Below are 25,941 nucleotides of genomic sequence, written 5' to 3'. Positions count from 1 at the left end.
TGATTCCTATGGAGGCTGGCTCAGGTGTCCGCTAGCGTGGGAGCAGTCCCTGCACCTCTCAGGACAGGAGCCCAGGACCAGGGCGGGCCACGCCACTTCTCCGCAGCACCTGCCATCTGGGCAGCGACGGATCTACCGCCTGGCTCCTCCACGCCTGCTGCATTCAGCGCGTGAGCTTTCTATTTAAGTGCAAACAGGAGGAACGAAGCTGGCAGGTGCTGCCGCTGCCGCTGCCTCCCCCACGAAGCTGCTAAGACGAAGCCGCCCTCAGCAAAACAAAGATGCGCTTTGCAGGAAGTCGAGAGCTGTCGTTCCTCCTGGGAGACCGCTGCCAAAATCGTTTTCCGAGCCGTTCAGGCCTCTCGCCATCCAGCATGTCGAGGAAGCAGCCTAATCGGAGGCTCTGGCGAAGGGCAGCGCCACTGACACGGAGCAAGGGGGCGCCGAGCAGGGGCTCCGCGTTCCCCTTCTTCATGAAGGCGGGCGGGGGGGGGGTGCTGCTGCAGCTCCGCAGCTCCTGCGGGGGACCTCCTGGCTGGCTCAAATGCCAGAGAGCAGCATGGCGTACGGGGGAGGGCTCGCCTCCCCAGGATGGAAGGGGCTCGGGGCCAGGGCCAAGGCCAGCAAGCGAAGCCACTGCGCTTGGGCATGTGCAGCCCCGCCGGCCCTGCCAGGGCCTCTGGAGTGGCTGACGAGAGGTGGCACGGGCCGTGCGCCGGCCGGAGGGTGGCAAGCGGGGGACGAGGGACCGGCGGGGCAGCCCGTGCTTCCCGCCCAGGCCGGCCCAGCCGTGGCCTCCACCCGCAGCCGCCACGCCACGCCACGCCACTCCACGCAGAGGCAGAGCGTCGCCCTCGCGGCCCGGCCGCAAGGGCGCCTGCCTCTTGGCAACTGGTCCCCGGGCGAAGGCTGGCCAGGGCCCTCCCGCAGCAGGCCGCCACTCACTCTGCAGGCAGTCGGCGTTCAGCAGGTCCTGGCACTTCTCGTGACACTTGACGCCACACTCGGCGCAGCGCATGCCCTGCCGCGCGATGCCCCACAGCAGCCCCTCGCACTCGTAGCAGTAGGTGGGGGTGGTGGCCGTCCACACCTCGAAGTTGTGGGGCGTGGTGCAGGAGATGGGGTAGATCAGCGCCTGCAGCGTCTTCCGGTACACGTGCGACTTCTGGAACGGAAAGAGGAACAAGCCGCGTGAGCGAGGCCACGGGGGCAGTCCGGGCCCCACACCGGCTCCGTGGCCGCATGGATGCCCACGTGGCCCGCGGCAGAAGGCGGCCCTCCCCCGAGACCTCGGCATGCCCTCCGTGCCAGGATCCCCAGGCGCTGGGGAGAGACTGCCCGCCCCCGCCCCAGGCACCGGAACAGGCACGTCAGAACACGGATCCTCGGCCGTGGGCTTTGCGGGCCGGCAGGCTCTCCCCCTTGCGCCACTTGATCACGCCCCGCTGGCAGGGGTGGGCTTTGCTCTCCAGTCGTGCGCCCCCCCGGCGGGATTGCTGCCCGAGGGCCCCGCGGCGCCAGCCTGGTGCCCCGGGGGCAGCCCGAGGAGCGCTCCAGCCGTGGCCCTCTGCCTGCGAAACCTGCCCCCGAGCCTTACCAGTTCCTCGTCCTTGAGAGAGGTCCGGGTGGCCATCGCCGAGGTGATTCCAGCTTTGCGGGACTGGACCAGTGACTGGAAGGGAAAGCGGCCAGTTGGTGCGTGTGCGTGGAAAGCGGATGCGTTCCGAGCCGGATCTGGCTTGGGGGTGCACGCGCGTGCACGGGGGTTGACCGCCTTCCCCACGGAGGATGCCTTGAGCCCCTCCATGGGAGGGCAGAGCATGTGGCAACGGACACCTGTCCAACCTCTGCGAACGAGCAGGGTGTCCTTTGGGGTGGGCGGCTTTCCTCTGCTCTACTGGGAAGACTGCAGGTGGTCCTCCCCACCCCCTGAAACTGGGGGGAGGGGACTTTTAAATGCCAGTGCGTCCTCCGCATGATCACCCGCACCCCACCCCAAGCGTCACCTCCTCCAGCTGCTGTCCCCCAGCCCCATCACGAAGGCCACCTGGGTCACAGGGAGCAGGGGGAGGCGGGAGGCGCGCCTGCGGCTGCAGAGCCGTCCCTGGGCGAGGCCCAGCCCGCGTGAGCCGGGGGCGCATGGCACCCTCCGTTCACCCTGCGGCGGAAACCAACAGGAAAGTGGGGGGTGGGAAGCAACTGGGGGGGGCCAAGCACTGGCTGCGCCCCAGAGGCCGGGCAGAGCCGTGCTTGGGCTGAGAAGCACTTACCATGGCCTGGGGGGGGAGCGCCGGCATCATCCGAGAGAGCATAACAGGCGAATTCCACAAGTTAGTCAAAGGCCAGCTCTGCCCTGCCCGGGGCACTGTGGCCCCTGACCCCACCTTGCCTGACTGGGCAGCTCATCTGGCTGCTGCCCAGAGACGGTGGCCTCTGCTTCCCGGCACACCCACAGGACGCGCAGCTGCAGGGACCAGGCGCCTCGCCAGGGCAGGGCTAGGGACCCGGCTCGGGCTCGCACAGACGGCGGGCTCCGGAGCGGCTGACTGGCGCTCCCAGCGGACATGGGGGCTGCTTCTCCAACCGGGGGTCCCTGGGCCGCGGCCGCCCCAACTCTGACCCCACGGCAGGAGGCCAGAGCTCTGCTGTGGGCCGCATCAGGTGCGGCAGCGGCGGCGCTCCTGGCCTGCCCTGGCCCTTCTCGGCGACGGCACCCGGACCGTTCTCTGCGGGTGCTGCCGGTGTGCAAGGCCGGCCTCGGATTCACCTCGCTGGTGCGCACAGCCGCTTTGGCCGGGGACGAGCGCGGCACCCTTCCCAGCATGCGTGCGTGCGTGCGGGGGCATGGCCTGCTCAGGCGGGGGAGAGCGAAGGCACTGAGAGGGCCGCGTGGGGCGCCCAGAGGAGGGGCCGTGCGAGACGGACACGTCGCAAGGGGCCACGCCAAAGCCAGCGCGGATTCCAGAGAGCGCAGAGCCACCGGGGCGCTTTAAAGCAGGCGCCCCCTCCGGCCCTCGGCTGGGCTCCCTCAGGCAAAAGAGTGGGACTGTGGGGGGGGGGCTGCACCGATGCCCCCGGCAGACACGCCTGGTGCCGTCACAGCATCTGGCGGGAACCCCGTCGGGCGGTTGAAGTGCCCATTTGCCAAGGCGCGCCCGAAGCATCGCTGCGGTCGGAACGGGGCTGCGGGGGGGGCGGGGGGGCTCTCACCAAGTCGCTGACGAGCGGGACGGGCTTCTTCTTGCGCAGGTCGGGCATGCTGTCGATGCCGTAGAGGCCGCCCGCCGGCCTGGGGCGACAGGAGAGGCGCGTCAAGGCAGGCTGCGCCCGGCGGTGGCTGCAGGCGGTCGGCCACGCGGCGCGGCAGCCGAGCGCGGCCTCTGCCAGGGGGGCTCTCCCCCGTGGGCAGGAAGCCACCCGGAGCACGGCACGGCTCGGCTCAACGCGGCACGAGGACGCAGCTGCGGCGTGAGCAACCTGGCGCGGCCAGGGCTGGCCAATCCTCCGGCCAGCTCAAGCGCTCCACCTGGGCTCCTGGGCAGGCTCCCCAGCCAGGCGGCTTGCTCCAGCTCGCTCCTGGGACCGGCCCCGCCAGGGTTTGTGCCCCTTTTTGCTAAAGGGGGAAGCCCCGTGCTGCGAGGTGGAAGCGCCACGAGGACGCGCCGCAGTGGGGAAAGTGCCAGGATCCAGCGGACAGGCATGGCAGGCCACGCTTCCGCCCCCAGAGAGCCACGGCTGGCCAGGGATTCCGCCCCCAGCCGACACTGGCAAGGGGGAGGCACCCCAGAGCCGGTGTGCCCACGAGGAGCCGGTGCCGCCTCCTCGCCGGCCTTCGCGCAGCCGGGCGGCCTCCTTCCTGGACTGCGCTTTTCCCCTCCTGGGAGGAGCCCAACCCCGGGAGGCCGGCACGGTGCCACGGCAAGGCGGGCGAGGGCGAGGGCGAGGGCGAGGGCCAGCCGGGGTACCCACTGCGCTGCTGGCTGAGCGGGCCAGAACCGGCTCCCGCAGGCCCTGCTCCGGCTCCCCCGCCTCCTCACCACACCGGCTCCCACGCAGTGCGGCAGGTTGCTGGCGGGAAACACTGCTTCTGGCGGATCCATTGAAGCCCAACTCCGGCAGCGGAAAGGGGGGGCTCTCCACACATGTGCTCCCCCGTGAGGAGATGCCCCCTGGAAAGGGCGCCGGGCACCTTCCCACCAATCCGCCTGTGCCAGGAGAAGGGCTTCATCTGCTGATGCTGCCACGAGACGGGGTCCGCCCTCTTCTTGCGAGACTTCAGATCACACGTTCTGACTGGGCATCGCCCGAAACTCAGGCAGGGCCCAGGAAGGCCCCAGCACCCCGGCATGCAATCTGCTCCCCCAGCTGCCCCTCACGGCTTCCTCTAGCGTTTCCAGCACACCACCCTCCGCGAGACCCGACCCCCATCGGCCACGGCGCTTCCGGAGCCCCCCACACATGCACGGCCGAGGCCCGCCTCAGCCGGACGTGCACCCCTTCGCTCCTGCTTGCGCTGACCCACTCCTGCCGTTAACGCCCGCTCCCAGTCGGGAGAGACGCTTCTGCAGCTCCTTCCCGTCCAGGCAGTTTGGGGTCACGGGGGAACTTGGCTGTCCGCTCCTCACTCCAGCTCGCCCCCGTTCAGACCCTGGGGGAGCCGCTTCTGCACTGGGCGGGGGCTTGCTTTGGCAAGCGAGACAGCGGGGAAGGGGCCCGGTGCTGGGAGTGACCTCGCCCGCCTTGTGGAGGGGATGCGCCGGACCACTCAGCGCCACGCCTCCGGTCTGCGGGGCACTGCTTGCCCCCGCCCCTCCCTCCGGGCCCCCTGCCCCTTCCCTGCCCCTCCCCGGCAGCTCTGCTGCTTCCCCAGCTGCCCTGCCTCAGCCCGGCCCGGCCCGGCCTGGCGCTTGCTGCCCTTCCAGTCGTCCAGCACAATACCCTTTCCCGGAAAAGGTGTGGAGGCGGAAGGGGCCATGCAGGAGGATCTCAGCGCATTCCTGGAGCGTCCAGTCAGAGGCTTTTCTGGAAGAGCGGGGCCGGATCCAGGTGCCTCTCCCTAGCCCTCATTTTGTGCGGTGCCAGACTCTGCCCCCCACGACTCCTTCCCTGTCCTCAATGAGCGGGGGTGGGCCCGAGGCAGGCGCAGAGGCCTGTCTGGAGTCCCGGCCCCTCCTGCTGTGCCTGCAGCCCCCTCCCCTCAGTGCCTTCCCCGGGGCCGGAGCCAGGGCCAAGCGAGTGCCGGGCACAGGCCGAGCCGCGGGGCAGCGAAAGCACCAGACCTTCCCCACAAGGAGCTGGCTGGGCCAAAGGGATGCCTCCTGGGGCGCATTTCTGCTCCCCTTTCAAGTCAGCCAAACACCCTGCGTAAGCGCGCCCTGGGAGAGCTCATTAGAGGCGGAAGAGAAGGCGTCGCGCGCTAAAGAAGATCAAGGCTCTGCCAGTGGCTAATTGCCAGCCCCCCCCCCCGCCTCGGGAGCAGCGCCCCGGCTCGGTGGAGTGCCACGGGGTTGCCAGGCAGCAGCACAGCCCACGGGGAGGCGGCGGGCGCTGCTCCAGCCAGAGAGCCCAGAGGAGTGGCCCGTGCCACGGAGCTGCCCCGGGGGCCCCAGCTGCGGCCATGCGCGCTCCGTGCCCCCAGCTGCTGCCTGGCGCCGGCTGGAGAGCCGGCCGGCCCCGGACAGCCCCCAAGGATGGGCCCCGGACTCTCCGTCCGTCTGCCCTGGCCACAGCTCTTCACAGGCCGCACCAAAAGGGCAGGGCTTTCCGAGCCAGCGGTGCCGGGCCGTGCGGCTCTGCTCCGACGGAACGGTCTGCCTGGAACCGCACGGCTCAAACGCTGTGCCTTTCCGCCCTCCCTCCGGCCACCACCCCCGGGCTGGGGGGTCCACAGGCGCGGCAGTCTCGGGGCCACGGGGCGAAGGGCTCTCCCGAGGAGCAGGGGAGGCAGCCGCCGCTCCGCCAGCCGATGGATGCGCTGCTGCTGCAGAGGCCCCGGGCGCAGCGGCCGGCCGGGCTCCCACGCCGAGGCGGGGCACCCGCCCCACTTCCGCCCATTCCACCCAGGGCACCGAAACGGGAGCCGCTCCGGGCACAAAGGGCCACGTGGCGCTTGTGCGCTTCCCCAGGCCGACCCGGTCGCCACGCAGGGAAGAACAGGCGGCTGCCCACATGCTGGCCGAGCGCATCTGTGCCGGGCTGCCCTCTCCGGAAAGGACCCTCCGTGCGGAGAGGCTGTCCGCGGGGGCTCCTTCCAGCCCGTGGAGGCTGCTGCCTGCCGGCCAGGGCCTCAGGCTACGGGCCCGCTTGGGTGCTGGCACTCGGCCCGACTTTTGGGCTACGCTCTTCGCCGCCTCATTCCCATGACTGGGGCAGGGGGGGAGCAGACGATGTCAGCGGGGACACTTACCCCCCTTTGAGCCACGGTGACTTTGCCGGATCGCCATCGTCCTGCCCCTTAAAGAGCGGAAAGGAAAAAGGAAACCGGAGTCAGTTCTCGTGGGCAGCGCTGCGTCCGTCCACGGCAAGCTCGAGGCGGGGGGGGGGGGGGCTGCATGCAAGGAGGTTCCTGCCGCCCCTCCCCAGGAGGCCGCAGGGGCCGGGCAGCCTAGACACCGCTGCACGCCGGCTCATGCTCACACAGTGGCGGGGGGTGGGGGGAGAGCCTGTTCAGTGCCGTGCGTGGCAGAGCCCAACCCCCTCCCTGGAGCAGCCCCGGCACGATTTGGCAGAGTCTGTGGGGCCCAGTGCTTGTGGCACCTTCCCAGCTACTGTGTGTTTGCACAACACGCACACAGGGGAAAGGGGCGGGAGCGAGACCATGGGGACCACGTCCACCAGCGCTCCCCGTCTCTCCTCGGCCGCCTTCCGGTCAGCCCTCTCGGCCAGCGCGACCCGCCTGATCCGGGCTCCAGGCAGCAAGGCGGAGGCCTGGAAGGAGCGCCTGAGCAGCGGCCGCCTGGCCCCAATCCGGGGGGAGGCGTGCAGCCACGTCCCTGAGAAGCAGCCGCTGGCCCCGAGACAGGCAGCCCGGCAGAGGCGAGGCGAGGCGAGGCGGCGGCTGGCCCCCTTCCCAGAGGGGTGCTCTGCGCTGCCCAGTGAGCAGGGGCAGCAGGCCGCCAGGGCTCGCCGGGGGGGGGGGCAGCTGTGCCCCACCACGCCTCTGCGGGGCCCATGCCGGAAGCCGCCAGGAGCAGGCTGGAGGGCGAACGGGTGACTTCAGCCGTGGGAGTCCCGAGCCACGGAAAGCCGGCGAGCGGAAGGCCTTCTGCCAGTGGGGCAGGAGCTGCTGGGCAGTGGGATGGGGGCCAGCACCCCGAGCAGGCAGAGAGCAGACGCCCTCCCCGGCCAGCACTCCTCGTGCGGTGCCGCCCCGCTGGCAGGGGGCCAGGTCCCTGTAAGGATGGAGCTCCTCCTCCTCCTCCTCATTAACTGCAGGCCGATCGCTCGGTGGCTGAGGCAGTCCCCAGAACTGCAGCTGTTGCATGATGGGAAGGGGGGGACGTGTGCTCAGCGCTTTTCTGGAACAGGCCAAGCAGCAGAGACCTCAGTGCGGGGGGGGGGGGGTCCCGGACACGGCTCCCCGTGGACCGCCAGGGAGGGAGCCTCGGTTCCAGGGGAGGGAGGATGCCGTTGGCTCTGCCCAGCACAGGAACAGGAAGGCCACCTCCAGGCATCTCAAGCAGAATAGGGTCCCCTTTCCCCCTGGAGCATGGAGTGAAGCACAGAGCCAAACCCCAGTCTGCGCAAGACCAGCTCCCCTGCGCTCGGCGCTGGCCGGCCTCGTCCGGAGCCTGTGTCCAGCGCTGGGCGCCACAGCCGAGGGAAGGTGCAGACCAGCCGGGATGGCTCAGAGGAAGATCCGGGACTGGGAGCACAGCCCTGCGAGGAACGACTGGGAGGACTGGCCCGTTCGGCCTCGCGAAGAGGAGATGGCGGGGGGGGGGGGGGCGCCCTGCAAGCGTCTGCGAGGCTGCCACGCGGGGGGGCCAGGACCTCTTCTCGGCCATCCCAGAGTGCAGGACACGGAATCGCGGCCACAGCAAGCCGGGATCAGGCTGGTCGTCAGGACACGTGTCCCGCCTGCTCGGGCAGTACGGCGATGGAGCCGGTGACCTCGGGAGACGGTGGCCCCCGTGCAGGCGGCCTCCAAGAGGCGGCTGGGCCTGGAGCCCTGCCCCGAGCAGGGGCTGGCCCTCGACAGCCTCACAGGCGGAGAGAGGGGCCCGCCCTGCTCGTCCCGGGCTGCTCGGACGGATGCGCCCGACTCCGAGGAGGCCGAGGACCCGGATGCTCCAGGGCTGCCTAGCGGAGCTTCCCGGGCCAAGCCTGAGGCTCCAGCTGCTCTGGATGGGGGGGCTTCCGGGATGGGAGGGGCAGCGGAGGCGAGACCTGGTCCTTGACCCGGGAACGAGGTGATGAGGGCCCTGAGCTGCCCGGTTGGAGTGTCTTTGCCCTTCCCACCGTCTCCCCCTCAAGCCCCCCAGAGCGAAGCCTGCAGCTGCAGGGAGGGCAGGGAGAGAAGGGATGCTGCCCGTCGGGATTCAGCCCTTTACCCAGGCTGATGCTTCTCCCGCGGCTCCGGCAGAGGCTGTGCAGGGTCCGCTCCACTCTGCACGATTTCAGCGGAGAGCAGCCCCTCAAGGACAGCCTGGAATGGCGTGACCAGCAGGAGGGGGGGGGGGGGCCCTCCCAGCCCTGCCAGTCCACAACGTGATGACATCTGCCCACTCCGCTTAGGAAGGAGAAGATGACACACCCAGGACGAGGAGCAGAGTGAGTCAGAGTCAAGGCAGGGGCCGAGGCGAGGTGTGGGGGCAGCGGGGGGTTGTGCGGACGGTCGTGAGCGGGGCCTGGCGCCTCTCGCCGGCCCGCGGGTTGTCGGGCACCACGGAGAAGCTCAGGCGGGAGCCGGCCACGGGGTCCCGGTGGGAGAAAACAGGGGTGCGCTTTGAGCCACTCCCCAGATGCCAACTTCCGGGGAGGCTCCTGTTCGCAACGGAGTGGCCCCCAAGCAGCGCCCCTTCTAAGACGGGCTCCTCCTTGAGCAGGACGGGTGGAGGACGGGGACCGAGCCCCAGGACCGAGATGGGGAACCCGCCCCCCACTGAGCCGCGTGCGCAGGACTCCTCCGTCCACGGCTGGTGGGGGGGGCAAGAGACCAAAATGGGACGCGGCCTCCTCTTCCCATCGGGGGTGCAAGAGCCACGGAAAAGGCTGCCCCCCCGCCCCCCAATGCAGCTCTGCTGCAAAGCTTTGGCCGTAGCGAGAGGAGCCGAGGGGTGTTTCCCAAGGGCACGATTTTGCTGCTCGGGGGAAGGCAGCAGGGCCGGCCATGGGGCGTCCCAGGCAGCGGGCACAGCCACCGGCACGCCGGGGAGGGGGGGGAGCAATGCGACTTCAACGCGGCCGCACCGCAACGGGGCTGGACACCGAGGGCCCCATCTCCCCGCAGGAGGACGGCTGCGGGCAATGGAGAAGGCAAAGCGCTTGCGAGTTTCCCCAAAGACTTGCTGGCTTCACGCTTCATCTTCCCGCGAGAGCAAACAGGGCGGAAATCCAGGGCGGCCCTCACTCCAGCGACCGACTGACCCCAAGAAGTTCCGAAAGGACGCTCCGCTCGGTCCCCGGAGCACCACATGGGTCCATCGGAGAAGCCCCAGCGCTGTCGCAGGGCCCTTCCACGCCCGCGGGGGCCCTTCCACGGTCAGCGAACACAGCCACCCGTGGCACATGGGCTGCGGAGACGGCCACGCGGAGGTGCCCCGAGACGCTCCTGGGAGGATCCCAGGGCCCTCTCCCTGGACAGGCCCGGTCAGGACCAGCCCCACTCTGGGCACCGGCCCCCTCTCACATCGGGGGGGGGGGATGCGCCTCTGCCTCGCTTCAGCCGACTCCGCGCTCCCTCCTCACGCGTGGAGTGCGACTGCGCGTCTCCCTTCCTCGTTTTCTCCTGGTGACGAGCGAATTAAGTGCAGGACCCCCAGACCTGCTTCCTGGTTTGCACCTGGAGCAGTCCTTCAATCCAGTCTGCACAACACTTCTGGCCATGAGATTTTCAGAAAGTTTAGAAGGGCAGAATAAGAGAGCCCCCCCCCCCCGGCCCCAGCCCTGCGGGGGTCCCCTCGGCCGTTCTCCTCCAAGGGTTTCCATAGCACTTAGCAGCGATCACCAACGGTGCAAGACACACGCGGGGGAATGGGGAGCCACGCCAACCCCCCGAAAGAACCAGCCAGTCCCCTTTGCCTGCCAGCGGGGCAACCCCCAAGTGACTCCTCTCAGAAGAAAAAGTGTGGGGCCCGAGACACAGGGCCTGGCTGACGCATGGAATGCAAGGCTGCATTTCGCGGGAAGCCTTTCCTCTGGGGAATCCCCGGAGCTGCCTGCTCCCGCCCGCGTGGCCCCGCAGGGGCTGACCGGGGCTGGCCCCACCGCTCCCCGGGGAGAGGGGGGCCCACTCGTCTTCTGCGGGGACGGGCCGAGCCAGACCCGCAAGGGCTTCACTCCAGGCAAGCAGGACGCCCCGCAACGGTCGCCAGGCAAGCACACTGAACAGACCCTTGGGGGGTTGCGCATGCGGCCAGCCCCCCCCCCCCCCCCCCCACAGTGCCGACACATGCCAAACTTGCGGAAGGGGCGGGGGGGGGGACGGGGCTCGTCAAACCGCAGCCAAAGCAGCCGAATCGTAATTCAGACGGGCATGCAAGAACTGTTTTGGCACAGAGGGGAAAAGGGCAGCGTATAACCTGAAGTTCTCCTCTACTTCCTTCTGCGTCGAAGACAAGAAAACAGAGAGGAAAGGAGAGGAACACGGTTAGCAGCACAGACTGGAGTCGGGGGCCGAGCTGGAAAGTGGAGCAAAGCTGTGCCAGGAGGCCCGAGGCCGCTGCCCCAGTGGCTGGCACGACATCCGAGGGAAGGTGCCTCTGCAGCCGAAGCCTGGACGGCGCTTCCCCTTCCGCACGCGCTCGGCTTTGCTTGGCTGCGCGGGGGCCAGCGCTGAGGCGGGTTTCTGCTCCCCCCGCAACGAAGACACTCACGCTCACTCGCTTCTCCACATGAATCGCCAAACACGGTCCTCACACACAGAAGGACAGGCAGGGAAGAAGCCCCCAAATGGGCACAACATGTCCCATCTGCCTCCAAACTGACGGCAGAGTGGGTACCTAAGTTAGTCTTTGCTAAGCAAATTGTTCTGCAGCAGAACAGGAGAAATGCCAAATATTCACATTTTGCATGGTCACAGCAGACAGAAAGAGACTGAGACAGAAGGGGCCCCCTGGTTCCTCTAGTCTGACCCCCGGCTCCAGCCAGCTCCACTCTTGTCATGCCCACCATGTGCATGTCCAGCCTATCCTGGAACACCCTCACCGATGGGGCTTCAACCACCTTCCGTGGAAGCCCATCCCATATCTGAGGGGTCCTAACTGTCAGGAAGTACTTCCTGACATCTACCCTGAATCTTGGTTCCCTGAGCTTTGCTCCATTGGAGCACATCCTGCCTTCCTCTGCAGGGAAAAACGGTCATGACCCACCTCCGTGTGACACCCCCTCACATACCTGTATGTCGCCAACAGATCCCCTCTGAGTCTCCTCTCCTCCAGGCTGAAGAGACCCAGTTCCCTCAGTCTCGCCTCATACGGCTTCCCCTGCAAACCGGCCACCAACCTTGTGGCCCTGCGCTGCACTGACTCCAACCTGGCTGCATCCTTTCTGTAATGAGGGGCCCAAAACTGAGCACAATACTCCAGTTGCGGGTGCACCAGAGTCGTATAGAGTGGCAGTAATACCTCTCTCGATCTAGAAGCCACACTTCTGGCTATGCAACCAAGGGTGGCGTTCGCCCTCTTGGTCACCGCATCACACGGCTGGCTCATGTTCAGCCTGCAGTCAACCAGCACCCCGAGGTCCCTTTCACAAGTGCTACTCTCCAGCCACTTGTCCCCTGACCTGTACTTATGACAGCTATTCCTATGCCCCAAGTGCAAGATCTTGCACTTATCCGCATTGAACGCCATCCTGTTGTCTCCTGCCCACTTCCATAGTCTGTCCAGATCCTTTTGGATCCAAAGTACCTGCTCCTCAGTTGTGGCCACTGCTCCAGTTTTAGTGTCGTCTGCGAATTTGATCAGCAGACTGTTCACCCCTTCTTCCATGTCATTGATGAAAAGATTAAACAGGATCGGCCCCAGGACAGAGCCCTGGGGGACCCCACTCATCACCGGCCGCTATTCCGATCATCTCCCTTTGGGTTGACCAAAGGGGCTTGGTCCCGTCGCCCTTTCCGCTTGGTTCCCAAAAGGGCAACACTTCCAGGTGCCAGTGGAGGCGTCTCTGATGAATGATTTCATTTCGCTGAGCAAAGTACCTGGTGCAGAAATGGGTGCAGAGCCGCTCAAGCTCACACACACCTCCTAGGCCTCACTTTCCACGGGCACTAATGGAGTGAGAGAGGCTCCTGGTGGCAGCACCGTGTGTGCCTTCGTGCTCTGAGGAGAACCCAGCGGCTCGGCAGATCCAGCGAGTCCGGCCGACCCACCCGGGCCCCCTGGGCGCACGGCAGCCACTGGGGAGGCCAGTGCTTCCCTCTCTCCTCGGCCGAGGCCTGGCCGGCCTGGAGGGCCGCCCACGGGTCAAAAGGATGCGGCAGGCCAAAGAAGCGCCACCGGCGGCTGCACATGGATCACCCCGCAGAGTGTCAGGTATTCTAAGTAAATCAAGACTTCAGTCCATCGTCATGATTGTGAGCACGAGTCCTGAAGGTGGCAGCTCATTTCTGCTTGGCCTTAAAACATAAAAGACGAAGAGGGGGCAGGGATTATGCCCCAAACGGAAGCGCCGGCTAGTTTCAAAGGGGCCTCCTCGCACGTGAAGATTCCCCTGGCCAAAAGCAAGTTCATCCACCAACCCACCACCTCGAGCATTTCAGCTGAGACTGCCCCAAGCAGAAAACACGACGAGTTATGCTCTGAAGAACAACCCTCATGCGAAAACAAAAGGGCCTTCACTCAGGAAATGGCTGGCAGTTCTTAACGGGCAAAAAGAGGGCAAAGCGGAAAAAACAGGGTAATTTGCTAAGTTTAGGACCACAAAGTCCAAAGCATCAGACCATTTCTATTCTGTTCCCCAGTCTCTCTCATGCTCTAAATCTTTCATTCCCCAAATAAAGTGATACACAACAGTCACACACCAGTAGATTTGGACCACATTAAGTGGTGGAGAAATTAATCCTTCTCCGCAATGCTTCCTAAAAATATTTGAGGGACTTTTTGAAAAATGTCGTGCTCCAACAGGGAGGGACTGGCGCTTAGCAACAGCTCCTTTTTCACTTTTAGTAATCTATTCAGTGTCAGATCAATGACACAAGAAATTAGGCAAATGAATGGCTCGTTACAAGCTCCCTGACAGTACTACAATATCAAATATTTATTTCCCAGTCTTTGTCCCTTTGTTTTATTTTAAAATGTGGCATGAAAATGAAAGGTTAGAGATTCTGCAATCAGAAGCTGCCTCCATTTACAAACGATTTATTTTGAGCAGATGGAAGGTTAGAATCCTTGTGTTTAAATTAGCTCCCTCTGAAAGATGTGGGAAATGCTCGATGTTTTGCCAGCCCTCTGAAAACGGACTTCTCTCTCGCCCTTAAGCGGCACTCTGCTAATTGCATAAAGACCCTCACTAAATTTAAATGATTAGGGGGACTTTGGGCAGAGCAGGATGGGGGAATGCACGCTATGGGTCACTGGGAGTGCTCGGGGCTGCACCCTGCAAATGCCCCCTGCTTTTCCCTTCTGCCCATTTCTGCCCCCGTAACACTGCTAAAGGATTCGGGCCCCGCACGTCCCGCTGAGGCAGGCCGGCCCCGGCCCCATGGTGGGGAGGAGTGCTCTGCCCACCCCGAGCCGGCACGCAGCCAGCCCGGCCTCCCGCTGCGGGCCTGCATCTCCCTCCGAGCAGGCACACGATGTCCCGCAGGGATGCACGGCGCAGCCCCTCTCCGGCACGCAGGGCTGTCCTCTGTCGGTGGCCCAGAGCGTGGCGGACACTGGGGCTCCCTGGCCAGACGCCGGTCCAGTCCGCTGCTCTCCTGCCCGGGAACACGACCATGGGGAGCAGCCAAAGCTCCCTGGGAGGTGACACGGCGAGGGGGGCTGGCACCCCCTGGAGCCTGAGGGGTCACCTGGCCTCGGACGCGATCCCGGCAACGGGATGCCTGTGGCCCGGGGGATCGCTCACGCCGGGCAGAAACGGCGGGGCTCCGCATGCCGGCACAGCATGCCCCACCGGGCCCGCTCCGGAAGCACAATCTGCGGAGCGCCTGCCCTGCGAAGCCGCCCCTCCTCTACACCCCCCAGGAAGCATCCCCCCCCTTGCTGCAGGGCAACGCGGCTCTGCCCCTGGTCCCTGGCCTGTGTACACTGCCGGGGGGCGCCTCATCGCTCTCCTGGGGGGCAGGCAGGGGGCCCACTCCACTGCCCCCAACCGGCGGCCGAAGTGGCAGGCCCCGATCGCGCTCAGAAGAGCTGGAGCCCCGGGGTCAATCCCGCAAGACTCCCCCAGCACTTCCGCCCACTTCAACAAGGGTCAAGGGCAGAGATGCCGCTTTGGACAAACACATGTCTCAAGCAGACGAGCAAATTCCAGCCGAGGTCCCTCTGCAACTCCGCCACCCAGACGACGGCCAGAAGCTCCCCGAAGCTCGCCTTGCGCACACCTCCTGAGCCGCCCTCGCCTCGCCGAAAGCCGCCCCAACTGGGTGGCCTCCACCCTGCAAGCTCCCCTGCGGGTCCCTGGCCATTGCTCCACTAAGAGGTGTCATTCTGGCTGCATTCAGACAACCCAGCAAGTCATGGAGGTGCTTCACCACGGCTGCCTGTCATGTTGTCTGAACTCAGCTGCAGTATTTCACCATGGTACGTCTGACCGTTTGAAACCATGACGGGAAGCAGCAGTTTACTCTGCGGCTTCTCTGGAGCACCATGGCCTGTCATGTTGTCTGAACTCGGGCATGTGGTTTCCAGCAACTACCACAGAGTCCTCGGGAAGGACTGGCATCCTCAGGAGCCACTCTAGCTCTCCAGCCTCCGTGGCTAAACCAGAGGCAACACAGGTGCACCTTGGGATCGAACGGCAGGTGCAGAGGCTGATGAGACGCAGTCCAAGGGCGGGAGGACTGAGCAGCAGGTGTGGAAAAGCACGACAGAGTGGGAGCCACTTGTTCCTCTATCCGGTAGGTCAAGTTTTTAAAAATTGCAAACCATGTTACTCACACAAACATGTTAATCACACAATCACGCAGGGTCGGGCGGTGTTGTGTTGTGACCACACAAACCTAACAAGTTGGCATTCAACTCAATTGCAGCAAGACCAACCAAGCTAGACTCGGACGTGCCCACGGTGCTGGTGCGCTCTTCCTGGGACCCCTGCAGGCACGGAGTTGGGGTCCCCGCAGGAGTCCAGCACCTTCCAGCTGACGGCAGGCTGACATCAGCCTCCGCAGAAGAGCCCCGAGGGAACGCCTCCCGAGAGCCTTTCCGGCAAACCTGAGCCGGGGCTCGGGCACTGGCAGGGGGCCTCTCGAGGGACTGCCTGCCACGGGGCGGGCCATGGCAGCCAGGCCCAGGGGAGCACCTTTCACACGCTTTGGGGAGGCCACGGACCAGCTGGGTTCAGCTTTGCTCCACCATTCACACGGGAGGGCGCCAGTGGTAAGCCTAAGTTTTCCCTAGGGCGGTGGGGGGGCTATTGTCTGGCGGGCGGTGCCGGAAGCACCTTCCCATCATGCTTTGGAAAGGACCCCTTGCCGGCTTCCTCGGAGAGCGCAGCGGCGCCGCCACCCTGTCCCACCTGCCTTACGGCCAGGCCTGGCCGGGACCGGGGAAGCCGGGCTGGTGCTTTGCTTTCCCCTTCTAAGGGCAAAGCGGCGACTCAGACCAGGCCCTGCCTGAGCGAACTCCGGGCCCCATTTCTAGCCGCGGTGTGGCTGCCCAGCTGCCAACCTCCCTGCCACGCACAGGCAGGCCCGGGAAAGGCCGCCGGCGGGGGGCTGCGCGGTACCTGGGTGGCTCTCGTCCGCCGAGGAGGCCCAGCTCGCCTCCTGGGCCAGTTCCTTCAGGAGCCTGCGGCGCATCTGCCTCTTCTCCCGCAGGACGCTCTTGAAGTTGCTGATGCACCTGTTCAGGTAGATGGTCTCGACGCACACCTTCTCCAGGCTCAGGGGCCTGCAGCCGTTGGGCTGCCGGGGCTCGGGACCGGGGCCCTGCTCAGAGGGAGGGGGCTTCTCCACGCCACTCCCAGAGTCCAGAGGGGGCGCCCGGTCGGGGCCGGGCTCCTCGCCGAGGGGCAGCGCGGCACCGGGAAGAGCGCTGTGCGCCAGACCTGCACTGTCGCTGCTCACGGCGGTGTTTGCTTGGCTCTCGGGGGATGGGCTGCCGGGACTGTCCGCCGCGTCCTCCAAGCTGCCCCTCACGCCGGAGGCGCAGAGCACCGGCACCACCTCGCCGGCCTCGCGGGAGCTCTGGTCGCTTTCCAGGAGGGCCTCGGGGTCCCCCGTCTCCAGTTTGTGGAACACGACTTGCAAGGCGGATCGGAAGTGACTCAGGGCTCTCCCCAGTTTATTGGTGTAGAACCTCATGTCCACCAGGTCGATGCTGTCTCGGGAATGTTCAAGGAAGTACTGGGAATTCTCCAAGACATCCCGGAAGACCTGGTCAGAGGGATCCGGCTCACTGAGGTCAATCTGGATCATGTCTTTGAGAGTTTCGCTGCTGTCGATCAGTTTGCAGACGGTCCCGTCACAGCCGGGAGCCGTCCCCCCCACGGGAGTTTCCTCCAGGAGGCTCCCTTGCTCGGGACTGAGGAACTCCAGCGTGGCGGCATCGCAGTCCGTTTCGCTCCCCCCCGGAGTCAGCCCCCCCGCCCTGTCCTCTTCCGCAGGAGAAGAGCTGCTCTGCGTGGCCCTCCCGGCATCCGGGTCCCCACCACCTCCCTCGCATGAGGCTGGCGGCTGGCCTGCAAGGCTGGAGCACTCTTGGGGTGGCCAGGGACCGGCATCACGATCTGTAGGTCCAGGGGGCTGCTTGGGGGCTTCTTGCAGGGTGCCGGTGGGCGCACTGCTCTCGGGCAAGGTCCGCTCACTGCTGGTGATCATTTCCATAACCTTCTCCACCTTTTCCTCAAGCTCCGTAATCAGGTTGCTCTTCCTGGCTGGGGGAGATTTTTGCTGGCAGTCCAACTGCTTCTGGACATGGAGAGCCTCCGGACTTGTATCCGCGGGACGAGTCTGGCCAGGAGGCACCTGCAGGTGCCCGTCCCCCCCCGTCCGGGCCGCCTTCTCCGGCACATTCCGAGCGCCGCAGTGGCCTTGCCTCTGGCCAGGTGACGGCAAAGTGCCTGGCTGCGCCCCACACGCCCCCCGGCCACCCTGGGGGCTTTGCTCATCCCGGGTGGCGACGGTTACCCCCACGCTCTGCAGAAGAATGGACTTCTGGAGGATGGCGTCTCGCTGCTCAGCACTGGCGAGCGTCACCACCGCGGGCCGTGGCGCTGGCCGGATGCCCATCGCCTTTCCCGCCCTGTGAGCCGCCTTGACCTGCTTGCCGTGCCGAGCGCCGTTGAAGCAGCGGTTCTCCGACAAGAAGCGGCAGACCAGCTCCTTCGTGTTCTCGCCCTCCTGCTCGGGGAGGCCGTAGAAGTACAGCACCGGCTCTCTGCCAGGCTCCCCCGCGAAGGGCTCCCTGGCCTTCGGCCCCGCGGGGGTCTTGCCCTGCAGGCCTTCGATCTCGCTCAGAACGGAGTCCACACAGCTGCAGACCTCGTCCACGGAGCCCCTGATCAAGGCGAGGTGCTGCTGAAGCTCCGCTATCTCTGCCTGGATGCGGCTGATCCCCTGCAGGTCCTTCACGATGTACTCGATGACGTCAGCAGAGCGGTCCCTGGGCCCGGGGGCATGGGGCGCGCGCATGGCCACCTTGCCCGGAGGGCAGCACCCCTGTCTCTCCTCAGGAGCCTGCCTCCAGCCCGGGCTGGCGCTTACAGCCGCAAGGCCTTGGCCCTCAGGGCTCCGGCTGCGCCCCGGGGGCTTTTCCGGGACCAGACAGCCAGACCCCCTCCCCGGGCTGCGCCGGTCCTGGGGCACAGGCGCACAGGGCATTCCGACGTGGCCACCCCAGCTCGGCTGCGCCCCGTCAGTCCCCTCGGAGCTTGCCTCCCTGGCCCCACGGCTCTTTTCTGGACTGGCGGAGAAGCTGGTGCTGGGGGGGTCCCTCTGGATTCCACAGCCAAAGGCGCCCACCTCCACCTCCCTGGCGGAGAGCTGTGGGGGGTGGTCCGGGCCCAGCGGGAGCCTGCCACTGGGTCCCCGGAGGACCCTCTCCATCGCCCCCCAGGAGCAGCTGCAGCCTCTGCTCCTGGCTCCGCAGCAGGCCTCTCGGGCACAATCGCCAGCGCACCCTCGGACTCCTGGATCCCGCTGCTAGCGCACATGGTCAGCAGCCGCCCGGCCTCGCTCCGTCATCGTGCCGCAGCGCAGCGGGGCCACGCAGGGCTGGCTCAGCCGGGCCCCGGAGCTGCGTGGAGCTGAGGTCGGGAGACGGGGCGGAGGCCCGCCTGAGCGGGAGGAGGAAGCGACGCGCGGCAGCGCGGGCCGTGCAATCAGCGGCGGCGTGTCCGTGCCGGGCAGCCCACCCGCTCCCGCGGGCACCACGGCAGGGCCCGCTCACCTCCAGGCATTTTGCCAAGCGCGGGTCTCGGGGAAAGCGGAAGCCGGTGCCACGGGATGCGCTCGACACTGCGCTGCCCCCTTCCGCAGCTGCCGTCCCCCCATCCCAGCCAGCTCTAAGGAAGGCAGTCGCTGTTCCAGTGCCGAGACCAGAAGCTGGCCCAGACCAGACAGGCTGTCTCTCCACTGCGGTCAGGCACACGGTCCTCCTCCGCCGGGTGCTGAGGGAGCTCGGGGACCGCGAGGCTACGGGGCAGAACGCAAGGAGCGTGGCTGTCGGCTTCCTGCGGAGAGAGGAGGAGAGGTTATCTCGACCCAGGGCGCCGGGCTCTGGCATGCAGGAAAGAGGTGAACGGCTGCCCCGGTGACCGCGGAGAAGGCACTCAGCCAGGGGCTTCCGCCAGCTCTGTGCCCAGAGGGCGCCCAGGCGATCCCGGAGTCGCCCGGGACACCGGAAGGTGCCGTGGTGACGCGCATGCCTGACCCCAGCCGGCTCCGTACCGAGTTTAGAGGTGGAGAGAAGCAAGAAGAGACACCCAGAGAACTTCCGTGCCCCCGCCCCCTGTTCATGCACATGCTACCACTGCGACCAGCCCCCTCCCCGGGGGGCAGGGGTGTGAAAGGTATCACGGTCCTCCAGCACATAGAGAAGGGAGCTCCGCTTTCGGTCAGTCCTTTCTGTGGCCAAGAGGCACCGTGGGCACGGAATGGGCCACAGACACCGCGCACCCTCCTGCCTCTTTGGAAAGACCTGCTGTTCTCTTAGCAGGACATACGTATCTTTGTGTTTTCCCTGAACTAGCTTGCTCCCGAGTTGGAGTCTCGGCTTGTGGACAGCAATGAACAGGTCTGCATTCCTCCGGTTTTCCCCTTCTTTCTCCTCTCGTTCTCTTTCTTCTTTTGCCTGGTGGGGCTCATTCCTTACTGCTGGCTTTCACTGCTTGTTCAACTCCTATTTAAATTCACGTTCTCTTTGGATTCCACTGGATCCTATTCCTTGGATCCTGTCTCAGACTGCATACGCCTACCCCTCTGCTCTGAAAGGCAGGTGTGGGCCTTTGAAAGCTTCAGGCCAAGCAGCTACCCAACTGAGCTGCCACAAGAGGAGGGGCCACGGCAGGGCGATTACCCCGCAAGGGGCAACTTTGCACACGAAGCCCCGTCTGCGAGAGCCGCTCCATCTCCGCTTCGATCCAAGCTGCTCCGTACGTTCGTATGATCATTGCAGGATGTGCCCCGTGCAGGCACCGGTCAGTGCGCACCTCCTGGCATTCGTGCTTCCGCAGCATCATAAATTCCCGCTTCTCCTGCCTCATGCCTTCCCTGCTGACGTGCCTTGGCACCCTTGCAAACAGCCTCCGGACATCTCCCGCTTCGCCGCCGGGCGCCCCGGGTGGATCACGCGAGGAAGCGCGTCAGCCGCGGCACTGCGCTGCCTTGCCGCATCTCCCCCGGCTCCACGGCACCGTCTCGCGTGGCCTGCAAGGGAGGCTGTGGCACGGGCCACGCTCCGGCTCCACACGAGCTTGGCCAGAGAGCGACCTTCTGCACACGATGAAGGCAGGGCTTCAGCTGCCAACACGCCCAAGTAAACAGACACGCTTGGGGCGGACGCAGCAAACCCACGCGGCACGTCCCTCCCCGAGCAAAGCCCGGGCCCTTTCGGGTGCCCCTTCTGTCCCCCACCGCCCTCCTCTACCTCTGCAGCCCTCCCACCCGGACAAAGAATGACTTTACTCGGCTGGCTCCTCTGGTGCACGAGGGTGGCACTCGGAACAGCAATTTCTAGGAAATAATACAGCAGGTATTTTCATTGCACCAACCGCTGCTTGAAAGCTCCACGGAAGCTTTCAGAGTAACAAAGAATTCTGCACGGCATTCTACTTTTTAACGTGAAAGCTTACATAATCCTACATAAATTGAAGTCCGCCTACCAAATGGGCCTGACTTGCTATAATTTCGTTTCTGGACGCCTGAGCCAGGCAGCCGCTGCACAGCGGGTTTCTCACATTTATGCCGCACGAAGCCGCGCCATTCTCCCGCCAGATGTGCGCGCTACTTCGTGACGCAGCAAGAGACTTCGGCTGGGACGGGCTGAGCACCTTGCACGGATGAGGCCTCAGCTGCTCAACATCCAAGCAGAGGAGCTCCCCGCAGCTGTCGATTCTGGCTCTCACCACGCGAGGACAGACAGCCGGGTGCCAAAAAGCGTCCCGGGGAACGAGCCGGTTGCCGGTCAACTCGTGAAGGGCCCTGCTTGGCAGTTCGTGCCGGCCTCTCAAGAACTCTGCCCCTCACGGCTGGCCCAGGGCGCGTCCTCAGCCGGAGATGAAAGGCACGGGGAGGAAGCGTGACCCCCCCCCCCAGGCACGGCACCAGGGCAGACCCGCGGGCTCACAAGACCGACCAGGGCCCAGAGAGGCCTGCCCGGAGCAGGGAGGCCGGCGAGACCAGCAGCAGATTCCGGCGAGTTCAGGTCTTAATGACAGGGGCCTGCGGACGGTGCGGTGGACCAGCCGCTTCTGAGCTGTGCGGTTTTCTAAGGAGTGGCTGTTGCACCCACTCACACCGGCACGAAGGTGCGCTGGCACAAGCGTGTGTTGGCATGCTTCCCAGTGTGGCACTGGCAGCCAGGATGGCGTGCTGGACAGAAGCTGGGTGGGGGGCCGAAAGCCCCCCGTTCGGGCCCCCAGCATCAAGGCCACTGCGTGACGCTGTGGCGAGCCTTGGCCTAGCTGGCCCCGCAGGGCTGCTGCAGGGAGAAAACGCAGAGCAGGAGGGGGATTTGGGGCGGCAGCCTTGGGAACCGTGCATGGAACAAGGCAGGAGGCAACCATGACCGACCGACCGACCGACCGACCGAGCGTGCACGTCTGAATGGATGCAGGATTACACTCTCATTCAAAAAATCCCATGTCGGCAGGGAGCGAACCGAGCGATGGAGGATGCTTGGCCATTCCGGAAACACGGAGGAACAGAGTGCACAAGCCTCACAGGTCCCTTTGCTCAAGCAGAGCTGCTTGCTCGGCCGAGGGAGGGGCAGGCAACGCCTGGGAGGGGCGCCTCCCGCTCACACATCCACTCATGGGTACAATGCAACCAGTCTGCCCAGAGGACAGATCTGGGTGGAACAGAAGGAAGATCCAGGGTGATCCTGATAAACTGGAATGCGGGGCTGGGACCAGTACAAGGTTCAGCTGGAACCAGTGACCTGGGAAAGAGAAGGCAAAGGCATTGCTAAAAGATGGGGAGGGCAACAGAACTGAACAAGAGAAAAGTCTCGGAGTTGTTGTGGACAGCAGGCTAAACGTGAGCCAGCAATGCGATGCAGCCGCCAAAAGGGCAAATGCTACTTTGGGATGCATTAACAGAAGTATTACTTCAAATCACGAGAAGCAGTAGATCCTCTATACTCCTTACGCGTCAGACCTCGCCTGGAATGCTGTGTCCAGTCCTGGGCACCAAGATTTCAGAAAGATGGAGGAAAATTAGAAAGGGTCCAGAGGAGGGCACCAAAAACGATGCAGCTTTTGGAAACGCTGCCCTGTGAGGAGCGCCTGAGAGAACTGGGCTAAGCCGGGGTCACCAGCGCTTCCAGGTGGGAGGGAGGGGACCGCAGCGCACCGGCCCAGGGCGCCGCTGGCAGCACTGCTCCCGCTGGGCAGCTGTGGCCGCAGGCGACCGGGAGACTGCGGCTCCCCTCGGCTGCGCCTGTTCTGCGACTTCCTGTGGGACACGGAGACGATGAGGGAGCATACGAAGAGCATCCGCTGCCTGCCCCCCTCCCCCTCCGCCGGGCAGGCAAGCATTGGAAGCTCCCCTGTGGTGTGTCAAGGCCCCCCCTCACCCAGAGCTCCCTCCTGCTGTAACTGCCCCCCAGCGAGGCCCGGGGTGGGGCATCGGGAGGGCTGTGGTTCTGTGCAAGGTGAGAATGCCGCTTCGCCCTTCCTGAACTCTCCGAGAAATACAGAGGAAGGAGGGGGGTCACCAGCAGGCCTGCCAAGTGCCGGCGAGCCGCTTCCAAGCTGCCCAGAGCTTTCCTTCCGGCTCCAGGGGCCAATTTCCTGGAGGGGAACTGTGGTGGGAGCGGAGGTGCCGCTGCCTCGGACAGGCCAACAGCAAGATGCGCGCCCATCCTGCCAACGGCGGCGCCCATCCTGCCAACAGCTGGCACAGGGTCAGCCATGAAGCTGGCCGGAAGACGGCCCTGCAGCTGCGGCCGGAGGGCCAAGAGGCTGGGGGCTCAGGAAGGGGAGGGCTTTCCCCACCGCACCGCTGGCTGCAGCTGGCCGGAGGCCTCAGGTCAGGGCCTGCTCGCATCCCAAAAGGCAAGCCGGCCTCCTTTTCTTGGAACAGAAAGGCACGAGCAGAAGCTTGAGAGCGAAAATTGAGCCGAGCACCAGCGGTAAGGTTGCCATGGCAGCCTTCTCGCCAAGCTGCGCTACAAGGCTTGCTGGGAATTCGTGCCCGGCACCTTTCATAGGCGCCGAGGACTCCGTGCGGGCTTCAGGTACGGCCAGCCCTGCACGCCTGGACAGGCACGGGCACGGCGTTCCCGGCTCTCCCGCCCTGAGGCCGGCAGGCTGTGTGGCCGCCACGCGGCAAGGACCGCAGCCCGATGGTGCGTCGGGACAGCTCCTTCCATCCTTGCGGCCTCTCTCCGAAACGGCTCGGTTTCCAAAGCCTGCCCTGCCAATAAGAAAGCAGACCAGGGATTTCTGGTAGAGCTAAAATATATATTATGACGTGGCATACATCAAGCCTTTTCTTTGGAGAGGGAGCAATCGCCAGATCATGGAACATAAAAGCTGAACACAAATTCTCAGCCAAGGGAGAACAGCAGAAATAATATTTATCCACAAGGGAGAGGCAAGCTGCGTTGGAACCTCCTCGACCGGCTGAACGGGAAGGGGGGCTCCGGGCACAAGGCTTCCGGCACGAGCTGGCAAAGGCTGGACGCAGAAGGATGGGGAAGAAGGCGGCCTGGGAGAGGAGAGCCAGACGGTGCCCCCCGACGAGGCTCGACGGGAGCTCAGAATGGGGTGGCCGGCAGGGCCGAGGATCTGCGGGAGTGAAAAGCAGGACGGGCCCAAGCCACGAGTGCGGTGGGCGCCCAGCATGTCGCTGGGTAAATGGGGCTGGGGGCACCCAGGGGGGAGCCAGCACCATCCAAAGGGACGTGGGGACACAAAAGAGCCATGGGATGCAAGCGGACGGCAAGAGGCCTCAGGTGGTGCTCCGACGGCAATTCCCCCGCCCCCCCAGCCTTGGGTAAGCAACTCTGACGGGCGTGCTCCCGTCGCCATAAGAGCCAACTTGGAAGACAAAAGAAATTCCCATTGAAGTTTCCACAGTCTGCCTGGCTGATCCGCCCGGAAAGTTGGTGCTCCTTGCTTCTGCGGCCTTCGCGCTCGAGCTGACCTTGAACAAAAGCCGGCAGCCCCCACCAAGTAACGCTGAGCCCGGGACACGCAAGACGCCTCGTGCGCTTAGCGGGCTCCATCGGCAGGGCCAGCCGGTCAGGCCAGCTGCTCCCGGGGGCACGGGCAGAACCAGCGGGCCTCCTCCACGGTCCGGAGAGCCGCTCACGGGGCGCCTTGCACGCCATGCCGGCCTTCCCAACAGGCAAGCTTCCCGGGGCCGCCTCTCCTCCGACGGCAAGGACTGCCACCGGGCGCTGCATCCAGCCGCCCCCGTGCTGGTGCTGGGGCGTCCCCCACGGGGCATCGCACCCCACTGGCTTTCTGCGATGCATTTCTCCACAGCCATGAAGAGTCCTTTAACGTGGAAGATGCTTCCGGGAGCGGCAGAGCTGAGCCCAGCAAAGGTACTGTGACGGGGATGGCCCCTTTTCCCAGTCGAGCCGAAGGTCTGCAGGATGGTTGTGAGGTCCTCTGTGGAGCTGTGACACCGGAGACAGGAATGCAGAGGCGGCGGGGGCGTGTCATGGGTCACGGACGAAGCTGCATGCCGGCAAGAGCGCTTCTGAGGTCCTGACAGCACTGTGAGCTGCAGAGACGCACTTTCCCCTGCCCTTCCGGGGAAGGCAGAGCTGCCGAGTGCGAGCCCAGCGTCCGCCCGCCAGCCCTGCCTGCAGAAATCCTGACGAAGGCCATCCCTGCCGCGTGAGTTCCAGCCAGCCCTGGGCCGGCCGAGTGCCTCCGCCGATCACGCCGGCCAGTCCGGCGCTGAAGAGCAAGTCCTGCTGGGCCCTGGCGGACACTCCGCTCCTGGGCTGCCGCTTTCGAGCTGTGCTGGGAACTGAGCTCCGGCCGGGGATCAGGACGGAGGAGGGGTGTGGGAGCCCTTCCGCCGGGGACACAGGCCAACCGCCCCGCAAGCCACTGCCAGATCTGAGCCCTCCTGGGGGTCACTCCAGCCCCTACGGGGGGCCTTGGGCAGACGGAGGACACTCCCTGCTTCCAAGCTGCTGTTGCAGCTGGGCTCTCCGTCTGGCCCCCTCCCCCGAGATCGCCCCCCAACAGGCTGGGTCACGGCACAGAGGCACGGCTATTTCCCACTCTGGGAGAGGCAGGAGAGCGGGAAAGGGGGTCGGAGGCCCTCCCACTCTCCGCTCCCCCCCTCAATCGTGCCAGTGGCCGGAACACCTCCAGGCCCCTGCAGCGTCCGGGTTCTCCTTAACCTGTTTCCTTTCAGCGGGACGGAGCTGCCTGGAGCAGCCAAGGGGGCTCCCAACCCGCGTGCCCTCGGAGCGCGATACCTTCGCACAGAAGCCCTGCCTAGAACCGGCGCAGCCTCCCAGCCGAGCCCGAAGAGCGGGTCTGGCTAAAAATAACCGACGGGCCGAGCCGGGCCACGGGCGCTCGCGGGAGCGGCCACCGCTTTGCAGCGGGGCAGGCGCGTGTGCGCGGCGCACACCGAGACCCGGGCGCGCCGGCACGCTTGGGCGCCACTCTCGCGGCGTGCGGGGGGCGGCGGGGCCGCGAGCCCGGCGCGCGCGCTCACCGGCCCTCCGTGCGCCGAGATCCCTCGAGCCGCCAAACTTCCGCGCCGCTCCGGCGGAGCGCAGAGCTTACCTTGCAGCGCCGCGGACACGAGCAGCCGGCGCAGCTGAAGCGCGGGACCGGGAAATGACCGGGAAGCGGGCCGGCTCCGCTGCCCACGGAGGCGCGGGCAAGCCCCGACCCGCGCCGCGCCGCGCCCGGTGCAGCCCGCGAGGGAAGTGGCGTCCGAGGCGCCCGGTGCCGCGGGGCGAAGCGGAGGCA

The 25,941-nt window shown here is 65.7% G+C and overlaps 1 protein-coding gene across 1 annotated transcript in view; it reads right to left on the bottom strand.

Annotated features, from left to right (window-relative positions):
* Positions 1-25,941, bottom strand: part of UNC13B (unc-13 homolog B) — a 121,123-nt gene that overhangs the window by 44,967 nt on the left and 50,215 nt on the right. The window contains exons 19-22 of the mRNA XM_044443872.1: positions 6,407-6,453; positions 3,211-3,289; positions 1,598-1,672; positions 946-1,165 (exon numbers count right to left, since the gene is read on the bottom strand). Coding sequence (XP_044299807.1) covers positions 946-1,165; positions 1,598-1,672; positions 3,211-3,289; positions 6,407-6,453 — 421 coding nt within the window. The remainder of the gene's footprint in view (positions 1-945; positions 1,166-1,597; positions 1,673-3,210; positions 3,290-6,406; positions 6,454-25,941) is intronic.

The sequence above is a fragment of the Varanus komodoensis genome, unplaced genomic scaffold (genome assembly GCF_004798865.1).
Source record: "Varanus komodoensis strain SLA01 unplaced genomic scaffold, ASM479886v1 scaffold43, whole genome shotgun sequence".
Lineage (NCBI taxonomy): Eukaryota > Metazoa > Chordata > Lepidosauria > Squamata > Varanidae > Varanus > Varanus komodoensis.
Note: the sequence above shows the minus strand (reverse complement) of the source record. Positions and strands in the feature narration are given on the sequence as shown.